The 25,947-nt window shown below is 36.7% G+C and overlaps 1 protein-coding gene across 1 annotated transcript; it reads left to right on the forward strand.

Annotated features, from left to right (window-relative positions):
• The first annotated feature begins 14,201 nt into the window (after nucleotides 1-14,201).
• LOC763828 (allene oxide synthase-lipoxygenase protein-like) lies at nucleotides 14,202-24,959 on the forward strand. Its single transcript, XM_011682353.2, has 11 exons — nucleotides 14,202-14,678; nucleotides 18,018-18,062; nucleotides 19,241-19,369; nucleotides 20,154-20,251; nucleotides 20,725-20,857; nucleotides 21,548-21,640; nucleotides 21,949-22,163; nucleotides 22,669-22,757; nucleotides 23,359-23,474; nucleotides 24,069-24,242; nucleotides 24,792-24,959. Exons 1-11 carry the CDS (start codon nucleotides 14,202-14,204, stop codon nucleotides 24,957-24,959), a joined length of 1,737 nt encoding a protein of 578 aa, XP_011680655.2.
• Nucleotides 24,960-25,947: the final 988 nt, after the last annotated feature.

A 25,947-nucleotide genomic window follows, 5' to 3' on the forward strand; every position in this document is an offset into this window, starting at 1 on the left:
GGATGTGATTGGTTGGAGATGAGAGAAAGAGAGAGAGAGAGAGAGAAAGCTAATCATGGTAAGCTGAGAAAATAAGAAAGGGATGAAATGAGAGAGAGAGAGAGAGAGAGAGAGAGGGGGGGGGGGGAAGGAGAGTGGTGGAGACAGATATATAAAGAGAGAGAGAGAGAGAGAGAGAGAGAGAGATGTGAAGGAGGACGGACAGAATGAGGAAATATGAGCGAGATAAAGAAACAGAAAGAGAACATGGATAGAGAGAGACAGATATGGACCGACCAGAAGTGGGTAACTGGAGATAGAAGCAGCTAAAAGGGAAGATGAATAGAAAGGAGAGCGAAAGAAAGTGACATAGAGAGAGAAAGCAAGAGAGAGAGAGATAGAGAGAGAGAGCGAAAGAGCCTGCGTTGGGTGAAAATAAAAATCGTAAGCAATGGACATAGCTCACATCAAATGCATCTAAACTTCGTGATTTGATTATGAAAATCTGATACAAATTGATACAAACAGACTAATTCAATAACAGATAAGAGAAGATATGACAAGTACAATGTATGGTCGGATGAGCATTTCGTGGATTTGCGATTGGGGAAGATTTCAATCTCTTTTCAAGATGAGATTTTAAATTCTACGATCAAACAATAATTCATGAGCCGTGGTTATCAATTTTAGGTTTAATAATCTCATTCTTAATCTCTCCCCTCGTATATAGGAAGGTAGAGAGAAAAGGAAATAGGAAGAGGGAGAGGGTGAAGAGAGAAAGAGAGAGAGAGAGAGAGGGGGAGGGGGAAGAGAGAGAGAGAGAGATGCACGATGAAAAGAAAGAATGTGAGAGGAAAGGAATGGAGAAGGTAGTGAGTGGTTGGCAAGAATTGATAGAGGATTGGGAGAGAGAGAGAGAGAGAGAGAGATAATAAGGGGAGGGGAAGGATGTAGGTATACATGCAGACAGAAAAGTGGAACAGAATACGAAATACAATGTATCATATCGTTCTGTTTGATAAAGCGGAACAGCTTGGTCAGAGAAACCAAGAGAGACAATGGTCATGGTGTTGTTTGCAAGAGTAAGGGAAAGGGAGAGGTTTACAGAAAGAGAGAGAGAAAGAGAGAGAGAGAGGGGGAGATAAGAAAAAGCGAGAGGAATGGAAAAGTAATGTTCGCTATGTGCCTGATTTACGATTAATGAACATTGAAATGAAAGATTATAATTGGAATGCAACAGGGTACCTAATTGCCTACCACTCTCGAGAGCAAACATCGAAGGGATTTGGGAAATGTTTCACCATATATACACCAGCCAAAGTAATTCACGGATGTTATGATACCTAGCTCGGTAAATGATGTACCGATACATTAACTAAACACGCTTTGTATATACGTATAGTAGGCTGGTAATTCGTGCAGAGGCATATCGTAGATTTATCAAACAGATTTTCTCGCTAGAGATGCTAGATACCGCCTCGCATGTGAACTAAGGATTAGAGCGTAATAATAGTATCACTCCATTTAAAGGTAATACAAAGTTTTTGTATGGAGTCATGAATTTGGTTCAAATGAACATATGGGAAGCATATGCGACCCTACAATATTTAGTGATAGTTGTCGCGGTTGAAATCGAGTCTTAAGTTATACATTTTTAAAATAATAAACGTTTTATGTTGTATACCTCCCTCTCAAGGTCAAGATATTAATTAAGCTATAAAACAATGTTTCTTGACTGAAATCGACCGATTATCTATTCCCGTTTGATAATTATATATCACAACTACATATTCCGAGATTTTCATCGTCGCAGCGTTTGGTTCTACGAAATTAAGAGAATACGGGTATTCTTTGGTGTAATACATTCGAATATCCAAGAGAATACAATAAAATGACAGGAAAAGTTACAATGCAGTTATCATTTGTTTATCTTCACTTTAATAAAGAATACAGTAGCAAACCAAGCACAACTCTCTTCGTGTAGAGTAGAAATGCAAGTTGTAGTAATCATTTCTATTTTAGTTGAATAGTGGTGAATCTAACGCACAGTCTGACCTTCCTTTTCTGACAAGAGATGGCGGTCTTGCGCGAATAGGGAAAAACATGATCAAACATGATATTGGAATATCCGGCAATACTGCTAGAATTAATGTTTGTAATAAATTGTATCATATTTCTAGTAAAGTATATCATTTTTATTTCTAGAAAACAAGGAACTCTGCCACCTGTACATAAAGTAGTACATATGCTGAAAGATTACAGAGACGAGGAATACAAAATAGCCTTCAAAAGGGGGAAACTGGGGATGCATTTACAGAAATGGGAACTAATCGATGCATTTTTACTTTAATGAATGTGGGTATTATTATTATTATTATTTTATTATTTTATTTTTTATAATTCTCTCTCTTGTACAGGTGAACTAACCGGAACAGGTTGCATGCAGTGTGTGTGTCGGCGTGAAGGGGGTGGTGTAAGGTGGGTGGGCTAGAGGGGGGGGGGGGGGGGTGAGGCGTGAAGAGTTTGTGTGGTGTGAGTTGTGGGTGTGCAAGTGTGTGATTGGGTCGAGCTAGGTAAAATTCATACCTTCCTCTATGGTTATTTTGATTATTAACTGTTACACGAAAAAACCAATGTACAAACATGTATGATCTGAGATTTTTCTATGTTCATTGTAATTCATGAAATGTTTTGTATCGTACGTAGATCTTGCTTTGTATTACATACTGTGATAATTCTTTTGTAATGTGAATTTTATGAGGAAGGAAATCTCCGGAACGGGTTGCATGCAGTGTGTGTGTGTGTGTGTGTGTATGTGCGTGTGTGTGTTTTTGTGTGTGTTTGTGTTGAATGACGTTTACCCAATGAGTTATTAGGCTCTTTGGTATACCTACACATGTGATTCTATAATACAGAGGTAGATATACTTATATGTTTGTAAGTTTGTAAGTGTGATGTGCAAATGTGCAAATACCTAATATTATTTGAATTGAGGAAACAGTTGTATACATGGTATATATAATAATGTGTATAAGGTACACGCATTCCTTTTTTTTAAAGCATTACAAAAAAAATATATAATGTGAATAAAGTACTCGCGTTTAAAAAAATGCTGTTTGCATTTTGGATTATACATTTAAAGTAACTTAATTATATAGCTCCGTTTAGTCTCATTTGGCAACGCCCCATATCACCAGAGTCCAGCAGCCTATAAACATGTTAGCCTATGGACTTTTACCAAAAGAAATCGTTACAAAATCATTTTTTTTTGTTTAAACGAAAAGCACATCCACCAAGACGTACGTTGACACTAGGTCTTTCATTGGAACCCTAATGTCCCATTGACTTTTGAAAGTTAACCCACTGTATTTGATCAAAATAGGTTGCAAGCTCGCCATTGCCTATATAACGCATGTGTAACAAGTCGAACTTTGGACACAATTTACCACGCGATTGTAAGATTATAGGTCAAGCACACGAAGGATAACAAGCATGAATTATCATAGATCAGTTCTGCTTGGTTCATTATGTCCACTTCAGCCAACCCCACCGTAATTTGTCCATTTAGTAAAGGCAAACATTTTGCCAAAGTAAGCAAAAACATAAATATTCATGACACACCATGGACTATTCGATTATTAACAGAGGGGTGCAATTGTGCACCACATCAAACTCCCCTACTTTCAGTCAAGTATTTCATTGTATTATATAGTTTGGTAGGTTTATTTTACTAACTGTTTAATTATCAGATATCAATGATAGTTTAAAGATATGGAAAAGGTTCTTGTATTTTATATTTAGCAAAGCAATCTCACATACAAAATCACTATCAAGTGTGGTCTGATCCGCCGATTGCCGTCTGATATATTCTTTCTATAGACGGCGAACTAGCTGCGTTTGTGCTGGCGAAAATGAGACAACCGGAGTAATATGAATATTGGAAACGGTCGAAGGATTTACAATTCAAAAACTAGTTTATACCCTTAAATATCATTCTGAATTTCCTTCAATATATTTATTTATGAATAAAATGACAGATATAATGCAAACTCATATGATGTACTTATTATACACTCGTGTCCTTTTAATATCATGACGTCAAATATTATGACTATCCAATTCAAACAAACATCAAACGGAAGTTAAAGTTTGTTTCACCTAGCAAGGTTTTCTTTACGAATCATAATATTCCGTGTTTATTATAACTTAATGACCTCCGCTTAAGTGAAATTTAATTGAGGAAGTCGCTCTTGCATGATATAACACAATACAACCATGCAGCTTCCTTCAAAAGGAAACATCAACTTCCAGGACTATATAAATTATTGGACCTAAATAACTATACACAGTCCTTTACGGTATTGGAGTTCAACACAATTTTGTGAAGTAATCCTTTAGACAAATAATAACATCAACGTGGTAAGGCAACCAATTGTGTAGGAAAGAAAGCAAACATAAAATCTTTTGATTTTTTTCTTACGTCAACAGTTATTCAGGGAGGCCTCATCAGCTTCAATGCTGTTTTCATGTTCATAAGAGAAAAAGTTGTGAACTTTTAAGAGAGAAATTTGGATGTTTCTGTTTAGCTGCTTGATGTGCTGGTTTATTGGGGGATGGTAACACACCCATACACACTAATAGGAAGTAGAATCCTTTCCCCCAAATTTTTGTTATGCTTAGTATAAATTATGTCAGTGAAACAAGTTACGTTGTAAAAAAACATACAGAACAATCTAGCAAAATGTAAAATCACGGTAAGAGAGAGAAAAAAGAGTAAGTGAGACAGCCAGATAACGGAAAGTGATAATAAATAGTGGAATGGTTGAAAGGGAGAGGGAGAGAGAGAGGGAGAGGGAGAGAATGTGGTTAAGAGTGAAAGAGCAGATGAGAGATATATAATTAATCAAAGAGTTCGACAGACAATGGACATGGTAATTTGTATGTTCTGAATAATATTGATTTTTTTTTTATGTGTATGTTTTGTGTATGTTTTTTTGGAACCCCCCCTTTTTTATGTTTGTTTTAAATAAAAAATAATAGCTGACCTAAAAGAGATGACATTACCCCCCCCCCCCCCTTCCACCCCCACCAACGGACCAAAACGTCAATTTTTCAAATGTTGAGACCAAAAACAAAAAAAGTGTCCTCTTACCCCCCCCCCCAAAAAAAAAAAAGTAAAAAATGTTGAGACCCCCCAAAAAAGGTGTCCTCTTTATACCCCCCCCCCCCCCGCTTATTCAACGGCTGGCTGAGTTAAAAAAAATGTCCTCTAACCCCCCCCCCCCCCCCCCCCCCCCCCCGCGCTTATTCAGCGGCTGGCCGAGTCGTTGCGAAATTTTTGGCCGGATTTTAAACCCCACCCCCCCCCTTGAAAAAATCCTGCGTTTGCCACTGCGTACATGTGTGTTTTACCATGGATCCCTGGCTTTTACCTATCATTACATCCTGACTCCATTTTATACTATTAGATTGGTCATGTGACTTTGAAGAGGGCAAATGTGGAATCATTGAGGCAGAAGGGAGCTGGTCATTGGAGTGACGAGCACAAAACAGCTGTCTCTATAAAACTCTCAAACGAGAGGTCCTTGGTTCCTCTCTACCCAGGTATAAATACAATGCCGTGGCAAGGATATTTTAAAGGGTCCTCGATATTAGATCAGTATTAAATAGGACCAAATTGATATTATTGTGTTAAACTACATTGAACAAAATCGCGATTATAACAAATAATAATAAATTATTTATTTTCCTGTCGAATGAAAACAGGGGACCTATTTGTAATTAAACTCTCTCCTACAATTAATATACAGGGGCTCTAATGGCAGATGTGTCTACAAGCAGTCCAGGTGATGAATTCACATTCTCCATCCCGCACATCTTCACATCATGGCGAGGCCATCTTTTGAATACTTAATTGCGGGTTCTGCTTCATTCATGTCGGTCAAGTTCTGCAGGGAAGCGAGGGAACCTGAATTTACATATACTAGAACGAGAGGTCCAACGCTAGATGCTAAATTCGTTCTGAGTTACTCATGTGCAAGCAAAATTGATGTTGAGGTTTGTAATGCAAGGAATAATTATCCAGTTTTCATTGATGTTATACCTTCAATCATGTATCAAGCATGCTGACACAAGATAGATCTCACTTTTATATATTTTTGTTATTGTAAGGTTTAAATAAGATTGAAACATTATCATAACCACATGAATTATTATTCATATTGCACAATATATCATAACATTGTTTTTTATGGATGTCATGGATATAAAAAAGGGGTAAAAAAGTGTTATAACTGTTATAAAACTTGTTGAGTATTATCAGGCTTTAGAATAGCTAACTTGGTCTGTATATCATAATATACATGCATGCGTTTGGGATTTATTTCTTAGATTTATTTAAAACTCCGTTTGGGAATGTATTGAAGATCACTTAGCAATGTATAACAGATTTCCGAAAAGAGAAGGCAGTTTTGTTCTCCCCTGTTTTTAAATTCTTCTTCATTATTGCAGTTAACATTGATTGCCAGAAGGGGTAGTATAGCTCCTCTGATCAGAGTAGAAAACATTCAAATATATGAAACAACATATATATGTAGGTAGTTAAAAAGAGACATTACTCTAGAATTATAGGTGCACGTAATGCCATAAAGTTTGATCTACAAAAGATCCATCTTGTTATGAATCTAAAGAGAACGACTGAATTGATAAAACCCCATTTAAATGCATAGAGATGTGATTCTAACACAATAGCAAATTCATCCAAGAAAAATACTAGAGTACAGTGTAATGTCGGTTCCATTTTGTATTGCCTTTTGAAACTCTGTCCGGATTACGTATTATATCAATGTCATGTTCGCACGACCATTTCAATATAATAATCGTTCCTGTTTTCACGAATTGACGGTAGTGAGGAAAATATGCACGAAAATTGTATGCGATTTTCATTCACTACCGTCACTTCGTGAAAATAGGGGTGCCCATGGCACACTTCACGATCCTCCTGCGATCGATTTTTTAGGAAATTACAATTATATCAGATATGGAAGTCTAAGCTAACATCATTTTCCCGATCTAATTTGTGAATAATATTAATAATGCTAACAACAGAAATTTTAGTACATTTTATTTTTCTACTAAGATTCACAGCCAATCCGGCTTCAAATACATTGGTGACGTCACTGCGACTGTGAACCGATTTAGCCACTTCTCCTCAGAAGAAGCATGAAATCCCTTGAATTTTTTTTTTCTTTTTCATATGACTATTCTGATACTCAATCATTCCAATTTTACATGTTTTAATGTCTATATGAAATGCTACTGCAATTAATCAAAAATCGGATCATAGCAAGATCATATAATATGTAAAAGTAATTTCGTCTCATGTTCATTTCTTGAACGTCATTGCGATCTTCTTTTAATTTACTTCCTTTTAAAATTACACAGATCCATTTGTAACACGACAACCATCAACTGAACCAATCAGCACAAATCTCCAGTCCAAAGCACCCACTCCTACTCAACCACTTCCATAGAAGGTAAATGTCATTTTCATTATTATAATATATCTAACGTGTCACATTTCACAAGATTCCTTCATATTTCACCTCCAATTTTGTTTTTCTTACCGTGGATATGTATTAATACTCTGTATGACTGTTCTCCCTCGCTTACCTTTGCCTACACGTGACTATAAAGGAGATGTAGGATTATTCACTCAGTTCAAGTCAATTCAATTCAACTCCATTCAATTTCGTTTTTCTCGGAGCTTTCTCTACACAAGTAGCTTACATATGTAATTAAAGCATGAATACATTCCTTAAAAATCCGAAGGGCAATATCATCTGACCCACTTGACTTTGTTGACTTCAAGGTTGAAACAAACTTTAATATTTCAGAGATGGAAGTTGGTCTCAAGAACAAAGATGCATTGTCTATAGTCGGCTCTAAGTACTCATGAAAAGAGTTTTGGACTAAAGGAATTTCCCTGCTTATTTTAGCTGGCAACCCAATAAAATATTTATTAAAGTAGTCAGCCTTCTCCTTACTTGTAACCAATAAAGTATCTTCATGGAACATCTCCTGGGGAAACAATTTATTTTAGCCCGTCATAATACATCATTAATATGTGACCATGTTTTCTTTATTTCTCTCTGAGCTTCCTGAAATAAATTTGAATAATATCTTTGTTAAGCTAGCCGAGGAGTAGTGACTGGAACATTTTAATAATCAATATACTTCTTCTTATCATTACTAGTCGGTCTTTTAATTTAAGTACTATAAAGTTTGTGTTTACGATTTATTGACTTCATTAGGCCATTGGTAACCCATGATTTATTAATACATTTTTTTCTTAACAGCTATTACAACAACAGGAAAACACCTATAATATAAACCAGAGAAAGCGTAGAAGTGTTCGTGTGAATCATTAGCATTATCCAACATGTACACATTCTGCCAATCAGTCACCATTAAGCGTTCCTTGAACTTCACGATTCTGTCATCTGTTATTAACCTCTTAAAAATGTTTCTATCATCTTTACGATTAACAAAATCACCCCTATTCTCACAAACAAATAGGCATGTGATCTGAAAGATCGGAGCATGTTATACTAGCATTAAGGTCATTCTGAATGCAGTTAGTGAAAATATTATCTATTAGTGTAGTAGAAGTATGTGAAATACGAGTTGGCTTTGTGATGAGTGAAAATAATCCATATATGAATTCATCATTACTATAATTCAACAAGTTTAAATTGAAATCTCCCATTAAATAGGCATCTGCATTACTTCTGTTTAGTTTTTGAAGTCGTTAATCAAAACTTTCAATAAAAAAGTACTATTACAATTTGGTGCTCTATACACACATCCAATAATTGTTTTCTTATTGTGACCATCCAATTCTACAAATATGCTTCATAACCTGGCTCAATGCCTGACAAATCATGACGAAGTTTGGAGACAAATCCTTCCATTATGAACAAGACCACCCCATCACCATTCTTACCAGAACGACAAACATGAAGGAGAGAATACCCAGGGATTTGGAATGCCTTTAAATCAGAGGAAGGCTTAAACCAGGTTTCTGATATACCAATTATCGAGAAATTATTTTTAAGGCAGGACAAGAGCAATACCAGATCCTCAAAATTCTTGTTCAGGTTTCTTGCATTTACATGTAAAATATCAAAATGCCCTCTTGTATTACTCTGGAAATTAGCACAATCTATATAATTACAATCATTTACTAAAACATAACATTTTCTTGCAGATCGTCATCAATTATGACCAGTATGAGTATGAGTAGTATGAATGTTCTTTGATGAAAGTTATAAGACAATGTTTTGGTAAAGAGAATAATACTCTTGTCATAATCAGATATCGGTTTGCTCTGTTACATTAGGGAGATGTGAGTTTAAACTCACATTTCCCTGGTTGCATACACAACATTGACGAGGCTCTCTTTCCGAAGAATATAGTTCAAGATAGCGCCATCTCGTGTAATGAGAAGAAAAAAATGATGGCTCAGAACTTATGGACTGGTTTGTAGGCCTATATAATAATAGAATGACCTTTGAGTGAGGAGGTCTAGCTTTCAAAATTAGCTATCGGAGCAATTTATACAGAAATCCCAGTACTCATGGTATCATCTTTAAAATTCTCTTTAGAGACAGAGACAGAGAGTGATTAATAAAGAGAAGGAAATAAAGAAAGCAAGATAAAAAAAACAGGGAAAGAGAGAGAAAGAGAGAAAGAGAGATTATAATTAATAGGTAGGTAACCCCCCCTCAACTTTTTCTATGTGTGCGATTTTTGAGGAACCCCCCTTAAAATAAATATATATATATATTTATTTATATATATATATATATTAATTATTTTTTTTGCAAAAGGGTGCCCCAAACAAGTGACCACCCCCCCCCCCCCCACTGAAAATACCGGTCAGCAAAAGTTGGAAATTTCCGGGACCCCCGCCCCCCAAAGAAAAAAGTGCTCCCCCACCCTCCCCTCTCCCCTCCCCCCCCCCTCCCCTCTCCCCCCCCCCCCCCCCGCTTATTTGCGGCTGGCCGAGGCGTTGCAAATTCTTTTGGAGCAAAAAAAAAAAAATGTGCTCTCACCCCCCCCCCCCCATCCCGCTTATACAAGGGCTTGCTGAGTCGTTGCAAAATTTTCGGCGTTAAAATTTTAACCTTCCCCCCCCCCCTTGCAAAAATCCTGCGTACGCCAAGGCTTTGGAAGAGCCCTGAAAACCTATTTGTTCCTTAGGGTCATCTAGAGCTGCTTTGTCCGTTGCTGATTTGGAGGTTGATTCTACATAATGGGTGTATGTTTGTTGAATTTGTTATATGTAATGTCAAAGAGTTTTAGTTAGGTGTAATTATAGGTACATTCAGTTGCACTTTCCCATAACATTTTTCATTTGCTTATCTACTTTGTTATTTATTGTTGTATACATGCTGTTTATATATTCAAATTTGTCATGATTGTAGCGCGCTTCATAAATATCATCTATTATTATAAAAAAAAGGGGGAGAGAGAGAGAGAGAGAGGGGGGGGGGGTAAAGAGAAAGAGAGGAAGAGGGAACGAAAGAGGGAGGTGAGAGCAACATGAGGAGAAAAAAGAAAGGGGATAAAAAGCAGAAAAAGAAATAGAAGAAAAAGTAGCAGAACAAGTAGAGTATTTATGATAATAACGGTAACAATGAGTTGGAAATGTCCAAAAGATTTATACAAAAATGAACTTTGTCTCCAAAATTAACGTAGAACAAGAAAAGCAATTTACCACAAACTGGAAAGGCCGAGCTGGTTGGTATAATTAACTTAATGACCCAGTTCAAATGGTCGATACTTTCAACTAAAATAACAGTTCAAAGAACCAGTAGAATAAATAGTCCGCATTTCAAAAACTTATAATAGTGAAAAAAATAATAAGAATACACCTGCAAACATCGATGATGCCCACGTTATAATCCATGTCCACGTTATAATCAATCATAGTACGAACTAATTTAGTGACACAATCGGATTTTTCATGTCCCAGGCACCGCGATCCTCATTTCAAAGCCTTGCAATAAAACGAAAATATTTGTAAAGAAAATAAATGAAACATGAATAACCTTGGGTTTCAGTTTCAGTTTCAGTTTCATGTTAGTTGTTACGAAAACACCGACATTTCGCGCGTAAACCATGATGACAATAGGCTAATATTGGACCTAAGGGGGTGTGTTTTAACGTATTTCTTCATGTCCCAGGCACCGCGATCCTCATTTCAAAGCCTTGCAATAAAACGAAATATTTCTAAAGAAAATAAATGAAACATGAATAATCTTGGGTTTTTAGTTTCAGTTTCATGTTAGTTGTTACGAAAACACCGACATTTCGCACGTTAAACATGATGGCAATAGGCTAATATTGGACCTAAGGGGTGTGTTTTTAACGTATTTCTTCAAGCGCAAAAAACATCCGGGAAGAGACATATTTTGCTTTTGAATTGAAACGTGATGATATATCTTTGACATCATTTTCATAACCGTCATCATAGAGTTTTATTGTATTTGCCAGAAAAATAAGCCTCTAGGAGATGATGATAGTCAAGACTAATGAGGTGAAAATGTTAAATCCGGGTTGAGTTTCTGTCGTGTCACCGGGGTTCTTGCGTTACCATCATATTGCTCCAGTTGTCTCATTTTCGCCAGCACAAACGTAGCTAGTTCGCGTATATAGCAGACGGCAATCGGCGGATCAGACGACACTTGATAGTGATTTTGTACGTGAGATTGCTTTGCTAAATATAAAATACAAGAACCTTTTCCATATCTTTAAACTATCATTGATATTTGATAATTAAACAGTTAGTAAAATAAACCTACCAAACTACATAATACAATGAAATACTTGACTGAAAGTAGGGGAGTTTGATGTGATGCACAATTGCACCCCTCTGTTAATAATCGAATAGTCCATGGTGTTCATGAATATTCATGCTTTTGCTTACCTCGGCAAAATGCTTGTCTATACTAAATAGAAAAATTACGGTGGGGTTGGCTGAAATGGACATAATGAACAAATCAGAACTGATCTATAATATTTTGTGCTAGTTATCCTTCGGGTGCTTGACTTATAACCTTACAATCGAGTGGTAAATTGCGTCCAAAGTTCAACTTGTTGAACATGTGTTATATAGGTAATGGCGAGCTGGCGACCTATTTTGACCAAATTACGGTGGGTAAACTTTCAAAAGTCAATGGGACATGAGGGTTCCAATGAAAAAGCTAGTGATATCGTACGTCGGGGTGGATGTGCTTTTCGTTAACGATTTTTTTTGGGGGGTGAAAGTCCATAGGCTAACATGTTTATAGGCTGCTGGACTCTGACGATAGGGGGCGTTGTCAAATGAGACTAAACGGAGCTATATGTGTCACCATGCACCTATCCCCATGTTATTGTACTACTACTAAATGCCCTAAATCTATACAAAGGTATGCAGTACCTTGAAATGCAAACATCGATGATTTCGGGACAAAGCACCCATGCCCGCGTTATAATCAATCATAGTACGAACTAATCCAGTGACACAATCGGACTCTTCATGTCCCAGGCACCGCGATCCTCATTTCAAAGCCTTGCAATAAAACGAAAATAGTTATAAAGAAAATAAATGAAACGTGAAGAACCTTAGGTTTCAGTTTCAGTTTGTTGTTTCCATTTCCACAAACTCTACATATTTTGAAATTTTAAACAATTTTGTTCAATATTACTTGATTTCAATAAAGAGGCTTGTCTGAATGGGAACATCCCTAAAACTCACTCAATCCTTTTCTGATATGTTTGTCGAAATGTGGAAACCGCGTAGGTTTTTGAAATCATGGTTGAAATTAACTTTGCTTATTTATTGGGATATCGTTACAATATTACCAAGGTATCTTCTCCCAGCTCTGAGGTGGATCGTGTTTATCGCTCTTGCAGTGTCATTCCATTACATGTCTTAAAGGGACTTGGTAACATTTTTCAGATAAGAGAAAATTGTGCTTAGGTAGTGACTTCAATGCTAGATGTACAATTAAAGATAATCTGAAATTTTTAGTAAAAACAGACAATTATTAATGATAAAAGTTTGGAGAAACTGATCTGATCGATTCCTTAATTCTTTCTATATTATTACAATCTAATTATATATTACGTGAATGTAAATCGTCACATAGCAATGAATTGGCTTTGTATACCATTTCAGACATTTAAGGGTTGAAAGATTTTAAAATGTCTGTCTCGTGTCTTATTTTCATGTGAAAATGGTTGGGAAAAATCAAAAACGGTTGGGAGAGTTTACTGTTACAGGGGTGCCGCACAGTGACGCCTTCAAAGAAAACCATAAATATCTTTGTGGTTTGATAATTTTTCAGGATTTTTAGCATGTTAGGGGGTCAGTGCAGACTGTAGAGGGAATATAATAAGTAACATTTCATACTAAAATCCGCATTTTTTCCATTAACCTTCAACAATGTTACCGAGTCACTTTAAAATCCCTTTCCTGTTAGTTCTTGGTTTCCACCTTGGTCTGGCACCTTCTGACTTTCCCTGCAATAAATAGTTAATTTGTTTTCATTCATTTTGTTTATTACGATACAATTCTCCTATGCCTTGTAAAAATTGGGCTGTAGAAAGGGGGATTGATGACATTTGTTAGAGTTTGAGCCCACCCAAAAACCGCCCCCCCCCCCGAACTGTTACTAAATCTTTTGAGCCGAACGCCAGGATATACTCACTTTAATTTAACTCCCGGGACTCCTGCTGGTTCACGTGACTTCTCTTGAATACTCACTGTGGGCGTTTGTTTGCCTTTTTTTAAAGACTGTTTTTTGTTAGAGGGCTAGGTTACTTCTAATTGGGAGCATTTGGAAGCTCCACCCCGTAAGTTTTCATTGGAGCGATATCGTGTACCACTTGTTGAACTCGCCAAAGCTGTCTTCTCATTGGTCAATCCAGTTCGCGTCCTGAAAACCTTTTGCCCAATCATCGTCATCATCACCATGATCACAACGAAAGAGCGAATCTAATAGTTAGTATAAAGATATCATAAATGAGATAAAGACCATCATAATCATTGCGGTACAACACTCTGCAAGAGCAGTCGTCGTGGCAAGCAAGCTGTTTTCTTCAAGAGATAGAAGTTGCATTGGTGGAACAGAAACGAGCTAAAATCTGAGCCGATCTCGAAGAAATTCCCCATGGCGACCACTAAAGGTACCGAGTACTCCTTGACCTTAAAAACTGGTGACCGAGATAGACCTATGCTTCTTGAAGAAGACGTGTTCATTCGATTCTATAACAAGAAACAGGTCAAGTCTCACCATATCAAGATAGCGATTGATGAGTTAGAAATAGGCCAAACAAAAGACTTTAAATTCGTGATCGAGGATCAAAAATTTGGGGACCCACTCTACATCGAGCTTCAACGGGAGAACAAGTGGCTGCGTCATGGCAGGTGGTTGTGCGACTACGTTAAGTTGGCGAAAGTCAACAGCGATGAGGTTTTCATGTTTCCCGTCAATCGCTGCGTTTGGGCGGGATCGACGCTAAAACTGAAGGAGTATGACACCTCGTTACCGCAGGAGGACGCTAACTCGGAACAACGACGAACAGAGCTGAAGAAAAAGGAAATCTTCTATGACACATACAAGAGCGAGAAAACGGGTATGATCATGGTAAGAATAGTAATTAATTTATCATTATTAAGGCTCGATTAGATATGACGAGGTAAACCGCCTCCAAAAGCCCAGCCGCAAAAGTTGTGTATGGTGGCTTCAAGTAGGAAAACATTTAGACATGTTCATCTCGGGGTGGGTAAATTTCCGATTTCAGCGTTTTAGTGACTCGGTAACATTGGAAACTCTGCGTAATTTTTGTATGAAATGTTACTTCTTATATTCCTTCTACTGTACTAACCCTCCAGCCATAATGTTTTATGACCACATGGTAATTTAAAGTTAACATAAGGCGCGTTCACATATACTACATGTATACGCGAAAAAGTGAGGTTTAAACCTCCATTTTTCTCAACGTGTAAATAATCCCATTTATTGCCTAGATACTTTTCGGAACCGGGCCAATCTCCTGGTAAGGCATAATTAAATGTGTAGTATTAAATTCTCAAACCACAACGATATTTATGTTTTTCTTTGAAGGCGTCACTGTGCAACAGCCTTAAACAGTAAATTCTCCCAACCATTTTTGAATTTTCCCAACCGTTTTTTCATGACAGACATAAGGCAGGCTTTTAAAAAAAATCGTTCAACACTTTATTGTCTTGTATATGAAGCCAGTTCATTTACATTCACCTATAATGTAATAATATAGTTGGGAGAATTAAGGAATCGATCATATCAGTTTTTCGAAATTGTTATCATTCATAATGGTCTGTTTTCACTAAAACTTTCAGATTATCTTTAATTGTACATCTAACATTGAAATTATCACCTTAACACCATTTCTGTCATCAGAACAACGTTACCCTTTAGAGATACTATGTCCCTTTTACAGCCAACATCAAATTCTGTAGAACTTTGCAGGAATTTTGAATATGTAATGTATGTCCTATCTGTGAAATGTGAACGTTAGCAGTGTCCTAATATTCAAATTATGCAAGGAAACCCGTTTACTTGCTAGACTTCACTGTCAGACACTATTGAGTGACTGACTGGCCTTTTTTCTTCTTTGGTAATAACATACATAAAATGAGCTGTAAAGGGTACATGAGCATTTGTCTACATCAATAACCCACTTCTTGTAATGGCCAAAATTATACTGATTGAATCTTTGCGCAGCATAAAACGTACGACCTTCGGTACAAAGGTCTGAAATTAAAATATTACTTACTGGCTCTATAGCTCCTAAGTCGATTCGACAACTAGTAACTAACGGAAGAATGAATCCAAACAGTTGAAAAGTCGTTTATACACCTCCCATTTAATTTAGGAAACTGTGAAACTGCTTTCCCGGGCTCCATATTTTTCCAAATAAATTCCAAAATCATGTAGACTTAGACTCTCGGTCTAGGACAACTATGACTATCCCCAAAATAACTGCCCCCCCCCCCCCGGCAATAGACCTGTTCACTTATTGTATGCATGCTTCTAGAACAAAAGCCTCTCTTGGCAACTCTAAGGTTGGTAGACCAAGCAAATTATAATGTATGCAAAGGGGATTCCCTCCTTCGTAATCCCGTAACAGTTACCAGGGGCCGGTATCTAACATATTTTTGTGCTAGGAAAATTATAAAAATTATTTATCTATTCATTAATGAATTTATTTATATATTTATTATTCTGTGTTCTCTATACAGGGTAGTCTCTGTATAACAATTATAATACATTATGAAGCAATAGACATCTTAATAAATAATAAAATTGTGCGAAAAATAATAAAACAAAGCTAAAGCTAAAATGTAGTCGGATAATAAAACAAGTATTTAGTCTATGATTTTAGTATATATTTGATCACGATACACAATTTAGCTAAGTACAGTATATCAAAACAGCCAAAATATGAAAAAGGGTCAATATTATTTTCGTGATCGGTATTCATTCTCCATTTTCTATCCCTTTAGTAGTTTGATATATCAGTCGTACCCGGCCCTCCCCACCCCCTATCCAAAAGCACACATATTGCCAATAATGTATCAATATAAACCAGAGAGCTTACATATATGAATATAGTATCAACTTTTTAGTCAACTGCGTATCGGACATTAGAAAATTGACACAAATAAAAGCACCTGTCAGGATCTGGGGCGTTTCACAAAACTTGTCATCAGTGACACATGACAATTTGTGTTATAAGCTACTGAAATCCTTGCTTCTGATTGGTTATCAGCAGATTTGTCACTGAATTCTGTTATTTGTCACGGAAAAAAAGGCTTTGTGAAACGCCCCCCTGAGATATACGAGCGCTTCGCCAGGAAATATAGCCGTTTAGATGACGTCACATTAGGAACCGACCCTGCGTAAACAGACAACATCCTGTAACTAATAAACATACTTTCAGTACAATTATTGCTCAATAATTAGAATTTGTTCATTCTAAAATCAAATGTATTTCATATTATTTTAAAAGAGAAATGATGATGATACCGATAAATATAATCCTTTGCTTAGAATCATTCATGGATTGAAAAAATAGAGAAATAATAATTAGTGGAAATATCAGCCCACTTTCGAATATAAAAGCCCCCCGAATAATATAATAGACGGTGTTTGTTTCCGTTCAGAACGATGCACATGACTTATTGTGTTGGTGTTTGCAGCTGTATGTACAATGGCGTCTTTCGGACATTTTCTTCTTTAAAAAAAAAGAAGTCCAAAATTCAGACTAAGTAACGGATCAAAATATTACACTGACACCGGTGAAGTAAGACAAATAAGTGAAGAGGGGACGACGAAACAAGCACTAAATATGTGTGCATCGATGATGGGACATGGTCTACTTTAATACGCTAATTTTGTCGCTTGAGTGACGTCACAAATGTGTTCAGAGAGCTCTTCATCTGCGTATGAAGTGGGGCGGTATTTAACCATTATAACATTTATAGTAATCGTTACTCTGAATGTTTCCAAGTGGGAAATTTCGATAACCTTGTTCGTGGTGTCTACTTTCTCTGATGCAATGATACAAATTACATCAATATTTAAAATCCATGCACCTCGCAGAACTAACGCCTTTTATTGGTGCCTGAGCAGATATCTGTTTTAACTACACACTTATGCAGCCAGCTCTGTGCAGATATTATCCAATAACCTCTCCTAATTTTGATCGATTATAACAATTACACTAACATCTATTTATGTAGTAACGTAAAATATAACATAGTTTGTCGAAATACAAGACAAGGTGTTCCGGAGAGACACAAGTATAAATGGGAAACACGAGTAAATAGGTCTGTCCCTCTGAGATGTGCACTTACCTGACCGGTTAGTAAATTCCCACAGATAACTGAGATAAGAGATAGGGAATACTGAATGATCTTCTTCTGTTTTGTTTCTTTTTAGGTTCGCCATATTCCTTATGGTGAAGCGTTCTCCTTTAGATACAAGGTAATTTTGTGATGACTGTGTGCGTGTGGGTGTAGGCACTGTTGCCCATAGAGTTGACCAATTTTCTTTATTTCTCATCGTATACCTCTTATGATACGATTTGTTATTGATAAATCAAGTCACAGGACTTAATTGATATTTCTTGTATTGATTATTGATTGTATTGATCTTCATTGATCAGTAAAGTTAAAGAGGAACATCATCTCTCAAAAATAATTCATACTGTCACAATTATTTCATGAAAAGAGATAATATTTTCCAAGTTTATGGGAACGGTGCACTATATGTCCTGCTTTAGTCCATTCCTGGTGTTCGTGGGAAAAATTAATATAGTTATGACAGCCCTAATGAAAAGTGTAACATATTATCTTGACATTATATACATAATTTTGAATAAAAGGAATATTAAATGTCGTGATCGAACGTAACATTGAATATACTATTTTAAAATCTGCTCGTAAATTTCCAGAGTGGCAGTAGGCCCTACTGACTTTGGATATTGAGCAAAGGCATCGTCATTAAGGATGACATCAGTTATATGTAGCCATCAGCGTTGTCTGGTGGAGCTAGAATTTGGTTAAAGAGGTCCAGTTTCCCCAATGTTAGACATGAAAAATAAATCGGATTTGATAAATTACTAATTACTGTTTTATACGGCTTTGAAACACAAACTCTGAATAATTGTAATATTTGACCAGACATTTCACCAGATTTGTGTCAATTGTTATGATTTTTAATCATATCTGAAATTATTATTCAATAGGGCCTTCGAATGTGAATTCGGTAACTGTGATTGGCATTTATAATGCTCGTTCCCTCTTTTTGTAATGACTTTTACAAAATAAACAATCCTGTGTGGAGTGTAACTCACAAGCATGGGTTTCACTGTAGGCCCCTCCCTATTTCAATCTTCTTCTTACTTCACTATTTTCAATTTACAGCATGAAACAAATTGATATATCTTACTTACTGTCTGGTCTAGTCCATTTTAATTGAATTGATATTTGTTAGTACCATTTATTTTGTGAACTCATTGCTAAATTCTGGAATATAGAAAGGTGAAATATAAACGATATAATAAAACTAAAGCTGAATCTGAATATAGTGCCTTGAGCGTCCCTGGACGGTGTGTGCGCTCTATAAGTTTACACTATTATTAGTAGTATTATTATTTACAGTGGGACATTGAGACGGAGGTGTTCAAACTGATTGCCAAGTCTGCTTGGTTGGAATGGTCAACAGGGAAGTGTGAAACCCTTGAGGATATAGAGAAACTGTACCGCCCGCCATTACTACCAGTACCAGAGGTAAGAACGTGTTGATGTAATGATGATGATGATGATTATGATGATGATGGTGTTGGTGATGATAGTGATGGTAATGATGGTGATTATGATGGAGATGATAATGGTGAGGATAATAATGGTGAGGATAATAATGGTGAAGATGGTGATGGTTATGATGACGATCATGATGGAGATGATGATGATGATGGTGATGATGATAATGATGATGATGAAGATGGTGGTGTAAATAATCATAATGATGCGAAAAATAACAACGACAACAGCAAATTATGATTATGATGATGATAATGTTAATAATGATAATAATAATAATAATAGTAACAATATTGAGCAGAAGAGTTGTGAGAATAGATATGATAATAAAGAATACCATTATTATGTATGAAGATTTCTGTGTCGAATAGAAAAAGCATTGCCCAAAAGTACCCAGATGACCGTACCGTATAGCATAAGTAAATATGCAATGCACACACGTTAAATCACAATAGGATAATGGACGAGATTTGTCGTGGTCATTATCTGGCTCATTATGACTTCGCAAAATGCCATGCATATCACATAACGCACGAGCCTTAAAACACTAATTATATGTTTTATAACGAGAAATAAGCAGGAAATCCGATCCAAATGCCCATGATCGCACAGTTATTATTTCATCGCGTCTTACTTTTTAATCTTTTTTTTTCTTCTCCTTCTAAGTATTATTATTACATGTATTATTAAAGTTATCTGTATTCATAAACGTGCTCGATTGCCTGTTCTTGTTATTCCCCCTTCATGACAGGGGTTTTATCATTGGAAATCGGATCAGCATTTCGCCAACCAACGACTAACCGGGTGCAACCCAGCCATGATCCGACTTTGTACTCAAATACCTGAGAAGTAAACCACCTTCAGTATCTGTTTGTCAATATTCATACCAAAATGATTATTGCAATTTGGGGTTAAGAAATTATTTGCACTCAACTGATCTGCCTTTTTCAGCTAATCCATAGTTCATTCTTTCAACAACAAAACGAAACAACAACAACAACAACAAACAAATATACGCCTTTATGAAATCAACCAATATTTATTTATCATTTCGTTTAAGATAAACACAAGCAGTATCTTTTTTTGATAATTACAGTTTAAAGAAGCTTGTATGAAAACAAATGTGCCGTTCCTAAAAAGACATGTTTATACAATTTATTCTAACTTCACCAAACATTCTTCAATAAAAGCTTATTGAAATGAGAATATTCTTTAGCCGATAAGATAAATAATGAGTAATCTTCACCAAATTGCACAAAAGTAATATAATAAATATGAATGAACCTCCTCTTTAACCTTGATGGATTATTCTAATTGTCTAGTTTCGCAGTTGATGCCAAGCAGTTGGAATCTCTTCTGAATGGATCGACGATCGATAAGGTAATCAATGAGAAGCGACTCTTCATAGTTAACCATGAGCTGGTCAAGGATCTGCCTTGCAAGGAGGGGGTTTTGGTAAGCAATCTAGATTTGTTTAGGGGTAATGTGATGGTGTGGTGGATTGGGGTGTATGTGTGTGCGCTTCTGGGTGTACAATATTCTTAAATTTGTAGCAATCTCAAAACATTCAAGTTTGCTCTTATTTATCTTTTGATTGTTTCTACTTGCTTTTCAGTCTTTCTCTTTAATAATGAGAAGAGAACATCTAACTAGAACAGCTTTAAAAAGTTAGGGAAAACCCTTTTCTCAAAACCCATGTCACTGTCCCGCCAATGGCTTCCAGACCATGGGACAGGGAAAGATAGATTTATACAACTTCCAAGAATGTTCTGTTATCTGAGCGGTTCAAACCGGGTCACGTTACATTCAGTGGACTGCACTGAAACATCTATTTGCATTGGAGTGCAGAAAACGTACTATAACAAATGTATTATACCTGCACGCTCCGGAGTGCAGTTGTGTGCTTTTGCTTTGTTGTTTTTAGTGCTTGGGTTTTGTTTATGGTGCTTTTGGTTTTGTGTTAATGTCTTAGTTTCCAAGCCGCCTAGGTAGACAGAGGCGATTATTGATTTTGAAATATCATAATGCGCAGTTAATGGTGTTGGCGGCTCCGAACCTTCTTCAAAGACAAGCCCTTAGCTTTGAATCCAGCTGTAATACCCCTTTGTTGTTATTGAACTATGACCTTGTTTGTTTTGATTTCAGTGTGCTCCTATTGCACTATTCTTCGTCAATGGTGAAGATAACTTGATGCCGATCGCCATACAGCTCTTTCAACATCCAGCTCCAACCAATCCGGTACATATTACTTGTTTAAAAATATGTTCAACTCGAGTAAATAATGTTTATCATCATCATCAACCTTTCCCATTTTCTTCCTTTCACAATGCAATCCCATGACCAGAACCCAACTTCACTTGTATTCTTACTGCAAAATCCAAGTATAGCAACGAATACAGACATATAACAATTTCATCCTGTACTAATCAGAGTAAATCGCAAGAATTGACACATTAAATCGGATTATACAAACGGAAACTAAAGGATATAAAATACTATTATGTTTAAAAGACGAACATCTTAATTTTATTTTCATCTTTAACAAGGTGTTCTATCCAACTGACCCGGAATACACGTGGATGATGGCCAAGTGCTATTTCAACTTAGCAGATGCTTCTATCCATGAAGCATCCTCTCATTTGGGCTTCACTCATCTCATCGGGGAAATTGTCGTCATAGCAACCAATCGTTGTCTGTCTCCGTCTCATCCGATCTTTCGGCTTCTAGCTCCGCACTTTCTCTACCTTCTTGCAATTAACAAGTAAGAAGCGCAAGCACTGACGTCGTTGGGCGGGGGGAAGGGGACAACCCCCTGTTTCAGACAGTTTTCTTTTGGCAATTTCTTTTGTTATTAGCCTGCTTGTTTGAAAGAAATTCAGGTCATTACTTTAGGCCAATTTAAAAATCTACGGACATTATGCTCGTCATTTTAAGTAACTCTTCTGCCAGCTTTATCAGACAAAACCACTACTATAATACCTCTAAATAATCTAATAACCGCCTGCCCTAATCACGAGGAACGAGGGACTACTGTTAATTGATAGACAATGTAACTAAACAATTTCATGCTAGAACTGAGAAACCATAAGAAAGACATTATAAAAAAGAAATCGGTCAAGCGCATTGGCATCAAGAAAAATCATAAAAACTTAACAGTTCTTATATTGATAAACTAGGGATTTGGTGATTAATGCAGGTGTCAGAGAGCATCAACAATATCGTTTTCTTCACCATATTAATCATGATTGCTTCTTTATTGTTTATAGGATCGGTATGGGACCTTTGCTAGGAGCACATGGCTTACTGAGTGACATCATGACATGCGGAAGCACTGGATTGTCCGAGATAATCAAACGTCGATGGGCAACCTGGTGACTCGACGTAGAGGGCTCCCTTCATGCTGATCTTGAGAACAGGGGTGTGGCAGATCCCAGTGTGCTACCAAAGTACTACTATCGCGATGATGCCAAGCGAATACACGGGGCGATATCCAGATATGTCAAACACATAGTGGATCATTATTATGGTACGTTCGTGAAATTTACATTAATTGAAGCACAACCACGTGCAACAAAAAGAAGCTCTCTTATAGGAAATTTGAATATAAAGGGATATAAGGAAATTCACATCATAACAGTTAAAAAGCAGGAAAATCGCAAAACGAGAAATACAGAGCTGTAATGTTTTAGTTAACATGACTGTATCAACTTAACTAAAAAGGCAAAGAGCTAAAGCTCCGTTTGGTAAAATTTGTTTTTCAAACTTTGCTGTCTGTGCATGCTTTCGATTACTTAATTCTTGATTCGTTCAAAGCCTTTAGATATTCCCAAAAAGAAATGTATTGTTTTAAACGCTTTGTAATTGTTGATAACGCATGCGTTCTCGCAATACTGCATGTATGTTTGTGACATACGTGAAAAAGTGTCATTCTACTATTGTTCCTCCAGATTCTCCAGGGAAAATCGTCGGCGACTATGAACTGCAAGAATGGGCCGCATTCCTTGCAAGTCAGGGCAATGATGACACTGTTGGAGAGGGCGCCAATGGCATCGAAGCTAAGGGCGGCATAAAGGTATGTACATATAGAAGAAGAATAAGACAAAGTAGAAGAAAAAGAAGAAAAAGAAGAAGAAGAAGAAGGAGAAGATAATAATGAAGATGAACAAAAATTAACAGAAGAAAAAAGAGAATCAGAAGGAGGAGAAACAAACACAAAAAACTGGAGCTGAACAACTAATCACGAGGTGATCATTTTGTTCATGTTTATTTTCAAATATAAACAATTCCACACCTAACCATCATTTTTCCCAATAATTTTGCTTTATTCCTCCAAATGTAATACAAGCAAGAACAACATACAGTTGAATAAATAAATAAATAATCGTTTTCAATATTAATTGCTCATACATAAACATTATTAAACAAAAACTCATTAGCAGTTTATATAACTGGGCAAGAAGGTAAACTTAAAGTACATAAACATAATTTATAAGTCAATTGTACATACCATGCAGACACGCACACCCAAATACACACACCCACACACCACAACAAATACACGCACACACACACACACATGCACACACAATTATGATATCGTTAACAAAAATGGGCTGTTTGCCATTATAGGACTAACCAATAACAACTACAATACGATCGCTTTCAGGGACTCCCCAACGATGGTCACTTCAAAACAGCGAAGGAGATCTCGGAAGTCGTGACCAGTTTCATCTTCATCTTCAGCGCTACTCATGCCTCGGTCAACTTCGGCCAGTATGACAACTACGCTTTCCCACCGGCCTATCCTGGATGGATGAATGGACAACCCCCTCAGGACAAGGTAACCAGGGGCCTGTTCTTTTTCGTTCAATTATAATCTTCAGATGCTAATAAGCAGCCTTTTCCGACGATCTGTATGTACAAAATAAGTTTTGTATTACAGGCATATATTAAAGATCGGGTGTACGCCCTATAAACTCTTTGCGAGAAGAAGAAAACATAGTTCCCTCGCTTTTTAATTACATGAAAATTCCAAAAAAGAATCCAATGTTTCCACAAAAGATGCCTACATACAGGACTAAACAGAAATCTCTCATTATACTATTAGAATCATGTTTGCAAGTTATCAAATTTTCGATCACTTTATTTCATGATCATCATCAGAAACTGAAACATATGTTAATACATGTGCTGTCTTTATATATATATAGTATGTCTGGTGTAGAGGTTTGAAATCAAGTGAACTCAAACAAAATTACGACATTAAAATATGTTAAAAAGGGAGTGACTGGAAGTATTGCAAAAAAGTATTGAAAAGTAGTTGCACTACATGAACTAGCATTTGGGGTTTTGACAGAAAACTGTTTCACTTCCGTTTTCATTTCATAAGACTGCTCTCACGGAGAAGGACCTGATAGCCAAGTTGCCAAACAAGAAGAAGATACTGAAGACCATGAGCTTCACTAAGCTACTTAGCATGCATGATACATGTGCACTGGGAGACTTCGAAGTGCAGTACCTCTTCGATCCAGTCAGTTTGGGAGCATTGGATAAGTAAGTTTGAAATATCAGTTTTATATTAGACACTGCTAAACAGCTTCATTTATTCCCGGCATTGTTGCATGGACGATTTTCGTAAAGGCCTTGTTTTCGTTCTTCTTCTTCTTCTTCTTCTTCTTCTTCTCCATACAACTGTCTGCCAAGTTTGATAAATTCTGATGACGTCATGATGAAACTGACCACAATGGAATGCCCTTTCGAATGATTATGTTTAAACAGATTTTTTTTTTGTAAATCGCATTTGAACAAGAACGACTAGGTTTCCGCCTAATTATAATATGCATTGGCTATGACGTCAGTTTTAAGAAGAATTTTCGCCCACTTTCAGATCGTTTTCTCCTTGGAATGTTACTAGCATGTTCTGGGTCGAAAAACGCAGAGCATCTCAAAGCCGGATTTTGAAAATCTCTCTAGGGAGCACTTTAAACGCCATTTTATACCGTGCATGATTACGTTAGTATGAAAAGCCAATTGTGCCACAGCACGCACCCTGCCGTGTTCTCCTTACACCCAAATCCAATTTGTTTGCACGCTGTGGTTGTGAGCCCTATCTTGCAGGGTCCTTTCCTTTATCCCGATTTCTTTCAATCGTCGCAGGCAAAAAATAGTCTCTAGCATTCCATCAAGGTCACTAGATTCTTCCTTTACCGAAATCACTTTTGTCTGACCTTCCAGGTTCCATGTTGTCTGTTTAAGGCCATGTTTTAGGCCTTTCTTTCGGCCGGCCTATCTATCTCCACTATCCTAGATGCTATAGACTTCTGACAAATTAATGCTCCTTTTTCTATCACGTACAGGGACGTACGTCAATTCATGCGTATCGCTCTAACACGATTGCAGTTCTAGTTTCATTTATAATCATCAATTTCAATCGAATTCTTGCAAGGATGTTTAAAGGTGGAAGACTATGCTCTTTTATCATCGGCTTTTCTTCCTTCACTTCCCTTTCCTCTATTCTTTCTGTGAAATTGATGAAGTATAAACCA

Source organism: Strongylocentrotus purpuratus, unplaced genomic scaffold (genome assembly GCF_000002235.5).
Source record: "Strongylocentrotus purpuratus isolate Spur 01 unplaced genomic scaffold, Spur_5.0 spur5_scaffold_13, whole genome shotgun sequence".
NCBI classification, from domain to species: Eukaryota; Metazoa; Echinodermata; class Echinoidea; order Camarodonta; family Strongylocentrotidae; genus Strongylocentrotus; species Strongylocentrotus purpuratus.